At 45.1% G+C, this 17292-nt stretch overlaps 1 protein-coding gene across 2 annotated transcripts in view; it reads right to left on the bottom strand.

Annotated features, from left to right (window-relative positions):
- Positions 1-17292, bottom strand: part of LOC146854240 (aldo-keto reductase family 1 member C1-like) — a 454220-nt gene that overhangs the window by 313993 nt on the left and 122935 nt on the right. The window contains exon 4 of one of the 2 annotated variants that reach the window (XM_085652022.1): positions 16608-16724. The exons of the other annotated variant lie outside the window; for it this stretch is intronic. Coding sequence (XP_085508148.1) covers positions 16608-16724 — 117 coding nt within the window. The remainder of the gene's footprint in view (positions 1-16607; positions 16725-17292) is intronic. 2 annotated transcript variants of the gene reach the window in all.

Raw genomic sequence — 17292 nt, 5'->3', positions numbered from 1 at the left:
AGGTTTCTTAAATATGGTGTACGTACAGTCAATCAGGCTATGAGCTTAATTTTTAACTTACAACATGTCGATATCTGTTTTTTTACTGCTATGTTTTTAACCAAATCCATTGAGGCCAGGAAAAGTATGTGTTTCTAACCTATTTTATCAGTAATATTTAGGTTTGGTTTGTTAATTTGTTGTACTTGACATTTAAATGTATTTTATGTGCCTTTATGGTCATTTTTATGTACCGAATAAAGCTTCATGAATTGAATTGAATTGCGTCTGGTTACTCACGTATGAGAGATTGTCAGAAGCAAGGAATACTCCATTATTATATAAATCTCCCATTACCACTAGGCCCACTTGCTCCAACAGTTCCATACTGCCTTTATCTTGTGTTTGATGTTGATTTAGAGGCATACTTGGTGCATACAACGGGTACTTATTGGCCATGCTGGCCATTTGTTGCCATGCCGAGGACATTGTTTGTATTGTGTTGATTTCATGTTTGGATATGTGGGATCTATGGTGTGATATTATGCTGCGAAGTGAGATGTGATTGGCGTTTTCATCCTCTTCCACGAGGTGTGGCATATAGCGTACCGGGTGGTACCAATAGTGTGCATATTGTGCCTGTGCACATAAATAATATAGTAATAAGTCCGGTCTTGTGAAACCCCCGTGCATGTATGGCATGGTCAGTGTATGTAATCCTATGCGCGCCTGCTTTCCTGCCCATATTAGTCTATTAAGGTTCGCATTCAATCTTCTGAAGATTGGGGCTGGTGGGGTTATTGGAATGTTAGTGAATAAGTACAGAAATGTGGGTAATATTACCATCTTTATTAGAGATATCCTATCCGCTAGAGATAATGGTAAAGTAATCCATCTGCTGATTTGTGTTTCAAATTTATCTATTGCAGGCCCCTAGGTTGGCTCTTGGTACCGTTTCTGGATCTCTATGTATCCATATTCATAAATATTTAATTGGTTCCTCCTATCAGGCTAGGGGGAATTCCATGTGATGTTGCTTTGTGATCTCCGTCAGCGGAAGAACTGCAGATTTGCCCCAATTAATTTGCAGTCCAGATTGCCTCCCAAATTTAATATATTCTCTCAATACTGAACCCAAGATATGGAGTGGTGCACCACCTGTTGTGTAGACAAAGTTGTTTTTCAATAAGTCTTTATAGTCTTTCTTAGGTTTTCTTAACCAGTCTTTTATTGCAAAAAAATCCAATTTCAGGAAATTGTCAGCCAACGCGTTTTGTTCATAACAATGAACTTCCTCAGGGCATGGGATTATATGGCGTCTCGTATACAATAAGTACAGTGGGCTGTGTGGGCCTCCTTGATAAGGGCTCGCGATCTGTGGGACACGATATCTGCAGCCTTCTGCTCCATCCAGTGATTTGCCCCAATTGATTTGCAGTCCAGATAGCCTCCCAAATTTAATATATTCTCTCAATACGGGCGACAGATTAATGTGAGGGTCATGTATATATAATACCATGTCATCCGCATACAGTGGGGCATAGATGAAACTTCAGCACTGTGTGTGCATGTTGTTGTTCTATTTTGCATGCTAGGGGTTCAAGCGGAATGGAAAACAGCAAGGGAGATAATGGCCATCCTTGTCGTGTCCCTCTCTGTATATGTATGACGTCCGATATGTGCCTGTTTACTTTAATAGGTGCTGTAGGTTTTGTATAGAGGAGCTTGATCCAGTATCACAAATAAATATGTCCACTCTACTGAATGAAAGGCTTTAGCTGCATTCAGTAGCACAGCTGTGGCTTCTAGCTCGGGGTTTAACTGGTGCAGGTGCGCAAATATGGTACGTATATTATGTGCTGTTGATCTCGTGGGTATGAAACCAGATTGATCAGGCAACACAATGGCTTGCATGAGTGGTTGCAACCTAGTAGCTATAATCTTGACTAATATTTTGGCATCGGTATTGATTAGGCATAGTGGCCTATATGATTCGCTTTGCTCCGGGTCCTTGTCGGGTTTCAATAATGCCACTATTAACGCTTCATGTAGCGTTGGTGGGAGAATATGCCAAGTTGGTGTAGTTCTCTAATGTTTCCCAAGATGTCTGCATTGTGAGTGCTTTCATATTCTGCTTCTAATTTCTTAATAGTGTTTTCGCTTTTCTTTACCTGTGTGCGTATGTCTTTTAATATCCCTGCATTAGTACTGATACATATCCCTCCTAATGTCACCTTGAAACCCTCGCATAGCACACTCACACTTTCTAAAGAGTTTTTTTAATATTAAAAAATCTTTTACCGCGGTTCTGATAGTGTTGTTACATATTGGATATAATAGGGCTTTGGCGTTAAATCTCCATACATATGGTGGCAGGACATAAGTTGGGATATCTAGAGCTAGGAGGACTGGTTTGTGATCTGATTGTGTTTTTGGGAGGTGCATAACCTCCCACGGCCATGTACTTGCTACATCCGTCATTAACCAATAGTCAAGCCTAGACCAGCTCCCGTGAACTGAAGATGTGTGAGTACTTTCGTGGGTATGTGGATTTCGCATTCGCCATATATCATGCACACTAAATTCCGACATTCCATTTAGTATAGCTGTGGCTGCTCGCTGATGGTGCTCTATTGTTGCGTGTGATCTATCTTGGGTTGCATCCAGTGCAACGTTTAGGTCACCACCCCACATCAATTCCATTTCTGGTAGCTCCCTCAATTTTCTCCATATGGACGCATATAATTCAGGGTCGTCCATATTTGGACCATATGTATTAACGAGTCCTATCTTCAAACATCTTAATATGCCTTTTAATATCACGTATCTTCCTTGCGTATCTGTTATTATTTGTTTCACTGTGAACTGCACCCCTTTTTGTATTAGGATCATGACCCCCCTGGCATATGAGGAGTATGAAGATGTGATCACCAGCTCTGCCCAACGTTTCCCTAACCCGTCTACTTTCTGTTTAGTCAGGTGTGTCTCTTGAAGCTGGGCTATTTCTATTTGATGTCTATCTAGGTACGCTAGTACTTGCCTTATCTTTCTAGGATTGTTTAACCTTCTAACATTCCAGGTGAGTACATCAGCCCTCATCCTCCTGGACCTGTCAGCCGCATTCAACACGGTCTGCCACCACACCCTAAAGACACGCCTCCAAGAAGCCAGAATCCAAGAGAAGGCCCTTGACTGGACCACGTCCTTCCTCTCTGGCAGAACCCAGAGCGTCCGCCTCCCACCTTTCCGGTCAGAAGCCACCGACATCATCTGCAGAGTCCCCCAGGGCTCATCCCTCAGCCCGACACTGTTCAACATCTACATGGCCCCCCTCGCACAAGTGGCCCGCCACCACAACCTCAACATCATCTCCTATGCCGACGACACCCAGCTCATCCTCTCCCTCACCAAGGACCCTCACACCGCCAAAACCAACATTCACGAGGGCATGAAGGCCATCGCCGACTGGATGAGGAGCAGCCACCTGAAACTGAACTCAGACAAGACAGAGGTCCTCATCCTCGGATCCACCCCCTCAGCCTGGGACGACTCCTGGTGGCCGACCGCTCTGGGGACAGCACCGACACCAACCGACCACGCACGCAACCTAGAATTCATCCTTGACTCCTCCGTCTCCATGTCCAAGCAAGTCAACGCCGTCTCCTCCTCCTGCTACAACACCCTACTCATGCTTCGCCGGATCTACAAATGGATCCCGACCGAAAAAAGAAGAACAGTGACACAGGCCCTCGTCAGCAGCAGACTGGACTACGGCAACGCACTCTACGCAGGAATCCCAGCCAAACACCAACGGCGGCTACAACGCATCCAAAACGCCTCCGCCCGACTGATCGTCAACACCCCCCGCCGCAGGCACATCACCCCCCTCCTGAGAGACCTGCACTGGCTCCCCATCGACAAGAGGATCACCTTCAAGCTCCTCACCCACGCACACAAAGCACTCCACAACGCCGAACCAGCCTACCTGAACAGCAGACTCAGCTTCTACACCACCACCCGCCAGCTCCGCTCCGCCAGCCTTGCCCTCGCAGACGTCCCCGCATCCAACGAACGACCGCCGGCGGCAGATCCTTCTCCTACCTCGCCGTCAAAACCTGGAACACCCTCCCAACCCACCTACGACAGACCCAAGACCTACTCGCCTTCAGAAGACTCCTCAAGACCTGGCTCTTTGAGCAGTAGCAGCACCCCCATCCCCCCCCCCCCCCCAGTGCCTTGAGACCCTCACGGGTAAGTAGCGCACTTTACAAGTTCCCCTGATTGATTACTCATTAGGCCTGTTGTGCTGCTTAGTTCTGGCTAATATTGTGTTTGCATCCCTATAGTCTATAAGTACCTTTTGGCTGCTGATCGGACGCGGTACTTATGTGATTGTTTCAACAGCCACCAAAAAATGACATGCCTGAGAAAAAACATACAACCTATATTTACCCCCACTCACTTTAGCATCCCAAACATGCCAAAGACAGACCCATAACTGAACTGCTGACAACATCGTAACTTCTTTGGGGCATACCTGTTAGGGGAATCCAGATACCCGTCCGACCATCCGGCAGGAGGATGGGGCCTGAATACCATATCAGCTATGGAGATCTTATGATATGAGAGGTAACATGCTTAACCACAACCATATTCCGGTTGTTGTTGTATCTGTCTTGAATTACATCATTTCAAAGCATAACCATGTAATGCGAAGTGTTACATACCACTGGTATCTGCATTTCCCGTATCTGGGTGGTTAGCTAGAGGGTGTGGTGAGCTGTGTGATTATAGAGTAACATATGAAATAAGGGAATTGTTCATAGGTGACTTTTAGGTCCACTGAACTGAGTTTCTGTGGTAGGATCTTTACCTGTTAGGGCATAGTTTCATATATAACAATGTACTGTGACAAGGAGTGTATCCCTCATATAGATATGACCCTTGTCCTATGAGCCAGAGATTGCAGGTGATGGAGATCTTCCGGAGTTTGCTTGTTTCGATCTCACTTACTTAAGGAAGTCCTGAGCCGCCTTCGGTGTTGCCAAATTCCTCGTTTTGCCTTCATACGTAACCCCTTAGCCTTGCAGGATATATCATTGCATAGGCGATTTCCATTTCGCACAGTTTCCTCTTTACAGGGCTAAAATCCTTACGGGCCATTTGGACAGAGATCATGAAGTCTGGATAAAACGATACCTCGCATCCATTATAGTCGATCTGCTGCTTCTCCCTCGCCAGTCGCAGTGCCTTATCCCGGGTCTCTGTAGTTTAGAATTCTGCCCATTATAGTTCTTGGCGGGGCACCCGGTGGTGGCCTTGGGGCGATAGATCTGTGCGCCCTTTCTACTATAAGCATGGGAGAGAAGTGTTCTGCGCCAAATATTTCTTTTACATTTTTTTCGATGTAATCCACAAGGCAGCCCGTGTTGGTACTTTCAGGGATTCCCATGATACATAGATTGTTTCATTGTGATCTGGCTTCTAGGTCTTCATTCTTTGCTCTTATGACCTACAGGATTTTTCCATATCGCTGCATTTTCGTGCTGTTGCATTGGATTCATCTATGACCGAGGAGACTTGTTGTTCCACATTGTCTAGACGTTCGCCTTTATTTATCTAGTTTGGCAGTCATACTGTACATTCTGATTGTTAGTGTGTCTATTTTCCCGTTTAAGGTTTGCGGGCTTTGATGATCTTTCTGTTTATGCAGTTTGGCAGTCATATTGTCCATTCTGATTGTTAGTGTGTCTATTTTCCCGTCTATGGTTTGCAGGCTTTGATGAATAGCTGCTAACGCGGCCTCTATTTTGGCTTCGTTGGTTTGCTCCGTCTCTGGTTCTGTATCAGCATTCGCAGCAGGGAGTCTAAGAGTCCTGCGAGGTTCAAAGGGTAATTTTGTTTGTTGGTTTTGCCTATGCTTACCTGTTGATAAGCATTCACCACATCTTCAGTTTGCTGCCGCGATTAGAGGTCCCTGTATCTTGTGCATCACTTACTTTAGCGCCTCCTTGCGTTCTGTGGCGTAGCCTGCAACTCTGTGAGGGCCAAGTGTTGAGTGTGACTGATGTGCTCTTCAGTCCGCTTTGTAGACTTTGTTGTGCACTAGGGTGCCTTCACACATATAGGGCATGGCTATCCTGCAGTGCTGGCACTTTTGTTAATTAAGTAGGCCCGATGACTCTCTGTAAAATGTGTAGTGGCCCTCCGAACCTAGGTGGCTGCCCACTTTCAGCTTCTCCCGGTCTCCGTAATGAGGATGCTACACGTAACCACCGCTCTGAGGGGTTGTGTTTCGTACGCAATTTAATGCCCATGGTTAGATATGGGCATGCATTGCTCACTTCATCTCTACATGTTTACCTCCCAGCTGGGCAGCGCACTCCAAGGGCTGTAGGCTTCACCTCTACAATGTTTGTTATTTTATTGTGGCCCACAGTTCATTCCCACACAACAGCGAGTTGATTTATCTGTTAATGCCCCTGCTACAAGTCTAAGCCCATAGTTGCGGATTTGCGTTTGCACGATCGTCAATTTTATTGGCAGAAAAGGCATTTTATCATACTTGCTTATGGTCTTTCCACATGCAGCTGCAGCTATTCACAGTCAGCATAGCACCCTTCCAAGAGAATCAGTCGCGCAGTGAGGGCCTCAGCTGTATCACAGCAACCGTCGTGTCAATAAGCCACTTTATGTCTCATTTGCGTGTCATAACCCGTATATTTTAGACCCGCTTTACTCGGCCGCACGTCATGCCTTAAGCCAGGAGAAGTTTGTTAATATTCGGGTGCCAACTACTCCTTCGGGTTCAACGTTTGTGCAAGCTTGTCTCCAAAGGAGAAACGGACCATTACATTGCCGCATGGGCGATCGCACTTACAGACCTCCCAGAGCCTCTCCACGCAGTCACCAGTGTTGGTCAGCAGTATCGTACCGCACTCGGGAATCCACCACCTGCATCCCGTGTCACTTGCCTGCGGTAACTGCGTGCAGCTGGGGTCCTTCATGTCTTTCTCTCTTTATCTGCACATCAGCTGGGTACAAGATAGCGGAGCCAGCTCGTTCCGGGACGTCTGTTCCCGCGGGACGATTACTGCCTTGCTGGTCGCCGCCATTTTGTCTGTTCGGGGAGCCGCACGTCTCACCTCTGTTTTACCGCTTACACACAGCGTTACATAATTCTGTCTGCACCGATGTCATCGTTGCGCTCAGATGTCTTTCACATCCGCAGATATTTAACAGATGTTTATTCTGTCCGGCAGAGCAGCACTATCGCACGGCCATCTTGCATCGGGCTCTCTAGCGCCACCCACCCTCCCCCCGGCTTCATGTCAAAAAGTTAATAGGTCTTTCCGTGCCCGGGGCTGTATCCATGTCCCCATCCGACTATGAGGGTCAGTGAGTTGTCCAGTTAGTCCCTGTCGCTAATGTAGTTTGCTGGGTCCTTTTCAGCAGTACGGTGGTCTCTTTGGGTATGTGAAGAATTTAGCTTTTCTGTCCATCATAACTCGCAGTTTTGCCAGATAGAGCAAGGCTTATGGCATTCCCATCTTCTTCAGCAGCATCCATTTCATGGGGAGGAACTTCCTGCGGGCAGCATGGACAGCAAGTATAAAGTACGGATATATGAGGTCTTATTCCCTTGATGCTGTATCTCTCCTCTTTCCCTGGGGAGTCACAGAATGATACCTTGGTCTCGATAGTGGAGAAAGCGTGCTAATATGGAGTGGGCTGGGTTCCCCGGAAGGGGGGCAGACATAAGGCCCAGAGACAGGTGCACACGCTCCACTGAGAAAAGGGCCATGAGCCGGTCTGCCGCATGAATTTAATGTACTTCTTTCCCAAGATCATAGATGTGGACACAGGCAGATATTATTCCACCTAGAGGGGGCTTCCAAGTCCTAATTTTTGGCATTGATGACTATGAGCACCTTTTCCATGTTGAGTAACTGTTCATTTTGTGCAATTACTCAGTCTTCTGCATCAGATAGACATTATTCAAGATGCCCCAGCCTGTCATCATGTTTGTTCAGGCGGTCTCCCATGTGGTCTAGCCGATTAGTGAGGGTGTCTATTATGGAGCCTATTGCTCAGAGGCTGTTATGGGCGTCAACCAGGACGGTCTTAAGGTCTGAGTCCACCACAGTGTTTGCACTGGCCCACGTCGACACAGCCATAGCACCATTGTCAGGCTTCTTAGGCCGGGGAACATACTTCTTCTCGAATGACAATTTAGATTGCTGTATGTCCGCTTTACCCATCTTGGCAATCCAAGATGCTCAGGTCTCGCTCCAGGCTACAGGGAGGGCGTGGGGGAGGTTACTACAGTGAGGCCTACTTCTCTCATAGGTTAGCATTGAGAATTCCCTTATACACTATTAAGCTGTAATTCCTGATTAGAAAGTTGATGCATCATATTTCATATCTTTGGAATGGTAATGATAAACCCTCTTCACCGGTAAAGTTGGATTTAACATTACTATATTAGAATGTCCACTTTTAGAAAGCTGACATTTCTTTGCTATTATTGCTTTGTGTGCCTGCAAACTGTCTCCAATACACGTCTGGGGTGAGTGACAGCTACACTTTGTACATTCCCTCTAGACAGCCACAAACACAGGAAGGATAGGTGTGTCTGAGTACCCATCTACATACATCTGCATTCTGATGGTCCTGCCTGGGCAGGATGGAAGGAAGGAAGGAGCTAACACTTCACTTGGATAGTGTCCTGTCCCTACACAAAAGGCTGGTTTACCCCCCATAGCTAGTCTGGAGCCAAGGTTGGGAAGACAGGGGGACCTGTGCACTTCAAGGGCCTACTTTGAAAATACTCCTACTTCAAATGCACATTTGGGTGTAAGTACTGGGTCTCTGACCCCCTAAAGACAGACACGTCTGGCCCTACAACTGCACTTTGTCAGAAGGACTGATGTGCTGCTTAAAGGACTCATTGCTAGGCTGCTGACCTAGACAGCCCGATTTTCTCCTGTGTTGCCCTTCTGCCTGCTGCTCTCTGACTCTGCTGAAGGAGAGCTGGACTCTGCCTTTTCCTCCAAGTGTGCTCCAAGGATGTGTTGGCTTGTTGGCTTGCCTCCTGTTGCTTGAGACTCATGGATATCAAAATCTCTACCCCTGCTCCGGTACCTGCTTCACTGGATACTTGCAATACAGACATTGACGTATCTCCTGTCTGCATGTAGCAAAACCGGTGAATCTACCTGGTGGCGGGAGTAAAATCGTCACTTCGCTCTTGGAACCAATAGTGCCTCGAGAGCCTTATGCATTGGAACCCTGCATCACCGCCACAGCAGCGCGGAGAGATTGACGCATTCCTCAACTGAGTGGAGGAATATAATGCATTGCTCTACAGAACCAATGCATCTTGGCCCTGCGTCTCACCTGCGGAACTGATGCATCGCCATCACTGCATGGAGAAGAATTAACGCATTTGTGACCTGCGGGATCGACATTGACGCATCTCACAGCGCATCTCGCTGTTGCGACCAGGAAAGATACTTTGTTCACCAGGACCTGCGTGAGTCCTGTAGCCAGACTGGGCTCCATCACGGTTCTCCCCACTTTCAGCTGGGGTGACACATGTTAGACCTGTCAGCCTTGGGGATATCTTCCTCCAAACGTTTTGTTTTCACCCCTACTATTTTTGCTGATCTTGTTTTTCTTTGGTCCTGGAACTCTCGAACTTTACCACTGCTAACCAGTGCTTAAGTTCTTGTGATCTCTCCTCTAAACACAGTAAGATTCTTACACTCTATTGGCACATTTAATTTACCTGTAAGTCCCTAGTAAAGTGGTATTAACAGTACCTATGGTCTGTAAATTAAATGCTACTAGTGTGCCTGGAGCACTTATTGTTGCTGTGGCCTGCTGTGTACTACACAAGATTGCTTTGCTGCACCAGGAAAACTGCTTTGATGCCTGGAACTAGCATGGATTCCTTAGAGGCCAGCCCTGCTGTTTGAACCCTGTTTCTTCGCCTGAAACTAGGACCACCAGAGTGACTTCAAGGGCTAGTTTGCTGTCCCCCTGTTCAGAGCCACAGGGACATAAAGGGCTCCCACCATTATGTACCCACACCAGGACCCAGCATGAGTGAAACCCCCAAGTCGTGTCCATCTATCCTTGACCCTTGGTTGTGGTGCTAAAGGTGCCCAGAATGTTTGGCTAAAACAGTTCTGAGAACCAAGGTACGACTTGCACCAACCTGCTCATCAATCCACACAAGGTGCATTGCCGGTCAGCCTGACTTCGCAGCTGCTCCTGCTACATTCTTCACTGAAACAGCAAATCCTGTTCAGCGCTCCTTCGCCAATCTCCCGGACCTTTCTTCGACTACAGCCTCCTGCCTCATCACACTAGAGATTTTGGACTTCCAAAAAGTGACTACGTCTGATTGTAGAAATCTTCACCGCAAATTCGTCCAACGGCTCCATGAAGATAATTATCCCTCCTCAGATACTGCCTGCAGCCTTGCCCTGCTGAAATGTAACTTCTCAGAACATTTTTCTTGAAAATTCTTCTAAGGCCGAAGATGAGCACTAATTGGGCCCAATCCACTACTTGTGTTTGACCCGCGCTCCATCGCAGTAGGCCATATCTTTTTCGCTTTGATCCCGTCTCGCATTACTAGGCTCCTGTTAAACGTAAGAACACCTCAACATTATGGGCTTTAGTAACATGGGGGTGCAAGTACCAGCTCAAAACCTAGACTTGAATGTTACCCGAGTCCTGGATCCAGCAGTTGAGTGCTCAATACCAGAATGCTCCCAACCTACCAACCGACTGAGGTGGTCCAAATGAATGAACATCAGACAAACCTATTCACAACATTCTCCTCCAGCTTATAGTCCCGGCCAGGTCCCATGACACAGAGCACCAATAATTCAATGAGGAGGAGGTCTGCAAGGCCATCCAAAGCTAGAAATCTTTGAAAGTCCCTAGCCCTGATAAAGTTCCTTTTGACCTGTACTGGAACAATCATACCCAGTTATCTCCTGGTTTAATATTTGCTTTCAATTCCATTTGGGTCCATAAGGAAGTACTTCCTCATGGAAGTTTGCCGTCGTCGTGTCTAGCCACAAGAAACAGTAAGGAAACAACCCTTCCAATTACCAACCAATCTCTTAATTAGATGGAATGGTAGAACCCTTTGGTATACTTCTCTGATAGCGTTTGGAAGCATGTATGGGCGACTTACAAGCAAACTTATAAAAAGGACAGGCCTTCGAAAAAGGGAAAGTACTATAGACCAAGATATGCAGCTGCACCTCCTCTGCTCAAAATACTCCACTTGGGGCCAGATGTACGACGAGAATTAGCATGCGCAAATGAGTTTGCGACCCCTTTGCGCATGCTAATTCTGAAAGAGCATGTACAAACACTATTTTGCGAGTCACAAATAATTTGCGACTTGCAAAATAGTGTTTTGCGACTCGCTATTAGGAAGGGGCTTTTCCTTCCTAATAGCGAGTCACAAGCCATGTACCAATGTTTTGCAACCGCAATTGCGATCGCAAAACACTCGCAAATTACCACCCTCTTTAAGAGGGTGTTAATGCAGTCGCAAATGGGAAGGGGTCCCCAGGGGACTCCTTTCCCTTTGTGACAGGCTCTGAAATATTTTTTTAAGGGCAGTGACTGCCCTTAAAAAATTAAATGAAAACGTTTCATTTTTTTTTTTAAATGCATCCCATTTTCCTTTAAGGAAAATGGGCTGCATTAAAAAAAACTGCTTTTTTGACAAGCAGTCCCAGACATGGACGTCTGCTGAGCCCAGCAGGCCACCATCCCTGGGAGGGCCAGCCATTCCCAACGGGGTCGCAAATAGCGAGTGACTCATTAATATTCATGCGACTAGCATTTTGCGACCCCTTTGGGAATCGCAATCAATGTCTCTGACACTGTAGTGCATTGTAAATTGAGCTCGCAATTTGTGACTCGCAATCGAGCACAAATTGCGAGGCACAATTTACAAGGGTCGTACACCTGGCCTATGGTCTTCATCGATCCAAATTAATGTAGGGAAAGAATAGGAATACATTTTATAGACACACACGTATAAAATCTCGAACCCAAACCTATGTCAGTGGGGAACCGGCCTAGGCTTTTGTCTTATTTTTCAGATGATAATAGCATGTTGTACTAGGATGGCAGCTCAAATGGGAGCAGCCTTTTTTGGTTAGAAAAGCGCTAAGGATGTCAGGGATAGCGTAGTGAGCATAAGGCGATTCCCCAAGTAGATGAGATTGTGGGAAAAATAGTTAAATAATCTACTAGAGAGGGAAATTATGCAGGTAAAGAATAGGAATACATTTTATAGACACATACACACAAGTATAAAATCCCAAACCTCAATACAAACTTTTCAGGTGAGGGATAGTTTTAAACCTATGTCAATAGTGAACTGGCCTAGGCTAATACATGGACGTGCTGAAAAAGATAACTGTGGGTTCTGTAGAAATACATAGGTCAGAGTGCACATTAGTTTTAGGAAATACACAGAAAATGTTGGATGGTCTGCGCTGAAATACATAACTAGATTATATTTCTTTGCAGATTCAAACTTGACTGAACATCAATAATTAGTATAGATGTCACAGAAAAGGTGATCACGTCTCTACCTGTTAAACAAACACAATGAGAGGCCAACAGTAGAAACTGTTTTTGCTTTGTCATGAAGTATTAAGCACAGGGTGTATATAAGGGTGGATTCTGCCTTAGTGCAAGCCTGATGAGACTTTCTCGCTCCTATATAACCTTTTTTTTTTACAACGTGTGCAAATCTTTATCCAGCCTTAACCTGAATATCCCAAAGTTGAGAGAATATCAAATACCAATTTTGCTATTTGCAGTTGACACGGTCATACTGGCACATACAGAAATTGCAATGCTCTGCCTACTAAATGGCTTTGAGATGTTTTGTAAACACAAAATATTTATCATAAATACGAAAAAGAACGAGTATATGTTATTCAAGCCAAGATCAAAGCTAAAACCAACCTTCAAATTCTATGGTAAAGCGTTTGAGAGAGTTCACTCTTAAAACTATTTGGGAATACGAGTGGACACCAGTTTCACCTGGGCTGAGCAATTAGTCAAAAACAATTCTACCGTAGGCCAATATGCTGGAGCTTTACTACGCTTTTTGAATAAATGCTGTAATAGGCTAGTTAGGCGAGCTATCACCACCTACAAAATGAAAGACAAAATCAACATGAAAAAGACGAAGGGGCATATCATCAAGGCCATGCGATAATTATCGCTCAGCGCTCTTAGTGCGAGGATAATTATCGCCGCCCAACTCTGAATTTTATCGCGGACAGAAAATTGCACCATCTGTGCAGTTTTTACAGAATACGTGAAGGAGAACAAAAGGACAAAGGAAAAAAAAACAGTTGTAAAATGTAAATCCACAAATTCACAAATACTACCAATGCTACATTTAGGCGCTATATACATATCACAAAAGGTATAGTAAGTCACCCATGTGTGTCAATACCATGTAATTGGGAAAGTAGGCATAATTATCATTCCTATATAAATGTTATCTACTCTTAGCTTATAATACAAATTATTTGCTGAACCTTTGTGAATTGGCCTCTATGTGTTCTTTTTCTTTTGATTTATTTTTTTACTGATGCAATTTACTTGGATTTGCAGGTGGAGTGTCACCCATACCTGACTCCAAAAAATCTACAGGCCTTCTGTGCGTCCCATGGTATAGCCATGGTGTGCTACAGTGTCCTAGGGGTCTATGATGCTAATATCTGGTAGGTAAAACATTGAGAATAACCAAGATGTGTGAAGCCTCTTACTCACTGTTTAGCAGATATCCTGCTTGAATCCAACAGCTTTGCAGTATCCCTCTGCATCACTGACAACCCAGAGACTCAACTGCAGTCCGGGCCATGCAAAACATAATGTATACACCATATGCAATGCTCATTATCTCACCCCTATTGCAATACCGAAAGCTGTAAATAATCTTACAGATGAGATTACATAAAAAGTATCCTTAACACTATGAAGGAGACTACTATGCATGTGCTATTATTTAGCTGTGTGAGTGAGTGATGGTATATTATTATGTTGTACTTTTAGGTGTTGTTGCTTATTACTATAAATATTGTCAGGGCCTAAGCTTTGCATTTGGTGTGTGAGTTATGGTTTGCATGGATACCGTGTGAGCTATAGCAGGGGCGTAACACAGGCCCCCGCTTGCCCCGCAGTGCGGGGAGGCCCCCGAGGTGCAGGGGGCCCCCTCAGCACTGTACCCACGCCAGAGAGCTCGCTGGGGCCCCTCTGTGTACCTTGCAGGGAGGCCCCTTCAACTTTCGTTCTGCAACTGAGCTATAGGTTGCAGATTGGTTTTAATTCCTAAACATAGCTGTACTTTACCTGTTTTAAACTGCATTTCTATGGCTTTTTAGACATACAGTAAGGTGATACAAACGAAGCTAACCATGACTTCACTTTAATCTTGTTTTCTTCAGTGAACTCTTAATTCGTTTGCTCCAGCATCAGTTCGGTACAAGGCCTGGCACCCAGAGCCCCATAATCAGGCCGCGTCTACTGTGCACAACCTTACTCATAGGGGATTGACTGCAGTGCATGGCTTATGGCCAGGCACTGCGCTTAGCTTGCCGCAGGTGGCCATCCCCTTCTGCACATTGAAAGGTAGGGGTTGGGTGCAGGGCATGGGTTACAGCCAGGTCCTGAGACCAAGAGTCCTTGAAGCCGACCCCTCCTGCACACTGCCTCGGCCAGAAAATCTAAATGCTATTTAGATCAAGCAAAGAAATAAACACTGATTCACACATGTATTGCTACAGTGTAAAATTACATTCTCTGTTATTACCATACAGCCCAACCGACGTGAAAAAAAAGCTTATTGTGCCACAGATTCCATTCAGGAATCAGTTGATAGATGAAACCCACTGCCGCCACCCTCCTAAAGACCAGTTATTGGCATTCCATCTCACTGCATGGATTTAAACCTTTGTGCTTTATAAATAGGTATACTCATTTGCAGTGGCGGCTGGTGCCATGTAAAAGTGGTGAGGGGCGTAAAATGTTCAGTGCAGCACACTGTGGCGAGCGGAGCAGCGAGCGAGGCCGAACGGCCTAAGGGGGATTTGGGGGTGTTTGGGGCGGTTCTCCGCCGAGAAAAGTTTGAAAATAAGAGTTGGCAAACGGTGCATTTTCAAGCAAATTTGAGAGAGCAAGAAGGTTAATAAAGCAATTGTGAAAGTGCATTACATTAATCAGCTGGTCCACCGCACTGACGCCAGCATGAACATCCAACCTTTTAAGCACCATCATGGTTTCCTTCTCTGCCTCCCCGCGAGCGACAACTTTCATTTTTTTTCGGTGACACTCAGGGCTTTAAGTGGGATGTAAAATCTGGGAAGTCTCTCATAGGGGCGCGGTCGCTGTAATTAAGGCTTAAAACCCTTAAGTTAAAAATCTGTGCTTAGCATAGTGTGCTGCCCCACTGGTATTTTGCTGCTTCTCATTCCTCCAGTTATATTACACAACAAGTAACATTACACTTACAGCAAGCCAGGACTATTGGCTTTGTCAATGGTTTTAACTTGCATAGGATAAATAAACAACGATTAGGACTTCATTGTATATAATATTGAAAATGCTGCCATTCTTGTGGCTGAGGTTGCGGCTAAGGCTAGAGCTGCCGACTATCAAGCTGAGAAAGCAGGTTTAAGCCTCAGTTGGGCTCAACATTGTGTGATTCAAAACATGACTATGCCCATGACCTTTGTTAATAAGTGCCACATTTGATAAAAAAAAGTATGGCATAAACCATATGTTTAGGTCACCTAAACGTAACACAGTATTTATTATCATTTTGAGGGAGGTGAGGGGCAGCACAGCCCACTCAAGGCCTCACCTCTCTAGAATCATGGCTCATCCCCACATGCCACAAAGGTAATAAATACCATATTACATTCTTCTCATCTGTATTCTATATATTTGTATAAATTATATGTGTTATGTCATATGTATTTGTAGAGCGCACACTGCCACCCTTGAGTGTATCCAGGCACTGAGCAAGCATGTGTGTCTGGTCTTGCCTAGGGTTGTGGGAGGGGTTAATCATAATCCAGATCTTCAGTTTCTTGCTGAATTCAAGAGGGAAGGCTCTGATGTATATAGTCAGAGGAAGTTCCACACTTTAGGAGTGATGTACGAGAAGGTACGTCCTTCAGATCTGTTTCTGTGTATTTGTGGGATGTGTGTGAGTAGGACTCCGGCAGAGCGGAGGTGTCTGGGGGATTGGTGAAAGAAGATGTGATCGTTCAGGTATTTGGAGCCTGTATTGTGTAGGCCCTTAAATATGTGAGTGATCAATCCAACACAAAATACTAAAAGAAGCAACGTAACTTTCGAAAAAAATAGAAATAACCAAGGATCTTCAGATTCCAGAAAATTACATATTGAGTGGGAGCCAAGAGATGGAGCTATTCAAACATCATAACACATTTGATTGGACTGTGGTGACCACAGCATAAGTAGGTCATTAATCGTTTGCAAGAACAGGCTTCGGATTTTACAGGTGTAAATTTCCAATAGTGGTTATCCAGGTGGTTTACCTTGAGAGCAAAAGGTAAGTGCATGAGATAGAGATCCATATAGTCCAGTTGGAGGTCCTTCAGCGATTTCTCCAGGGCTACTCTGACCAGCTTTGGGGAGTGGAAAGTGCTGAATAGCTGTAGAAAGAGCAGACATACATGATTTGCTTTGGTGTTCAGCTGAAGGTTGGCAACAATTGGTGGAGTGTACACAGACCACCCATCTACAAATGTAGCAGTAAATAAATAGGAGGTCATCCCCAGGGCATGAAATATTGGTGGGCGACGCTCAACATATACTTTGTAACAAAGAGTTTGGAAAAACTAATAATAAATGCAGATCAAAACCCATATGCAGCAGTGACAGTGCCTTTGTAATGTTTGCTAATCAACCTCCTAACCTTTTTCAGGAAGCTAAGTGGCATCCATTGAGAAAAATCATGCGGACAGCAGCACTGGCAATCACGCCACGGGAAATAAAATCAGAAGCCCTTTGACCCCCTAAAAATACTTAATTGCCAATGCAACAGTAGCAGTTCCGTTTAAAAACAGGCCCTGCTAAGATGCAACATGGAAGATGGAGCGTGTGCTGTTCCGAGTCATCTGTAAATGACCATTTTATGTTATTTTTTATGTGTGAGATGGTCAAGAATAGTCTTGTATGGACCTTATAGAAATCCGCTCTTGAAACACGATTCATTGCAAA

The sequence above is a fragment of the Triturus cristatus genome, chromosome 4_1 (genome assembly GCF_964204655.1).
Source record: "Triturus cristatus chromosome 4_1, aTriCri1.1, whole genome shotgun sequence".
Lineage (NCBI taxonomy): Eukaryota > Metazoa > Chordata > Amphibia > Caudata > Salamandridae > Triturus > Triturus cristatus.
This window is presented reverse-complemented; position numbering and strand designations above follow the sequence as displayed.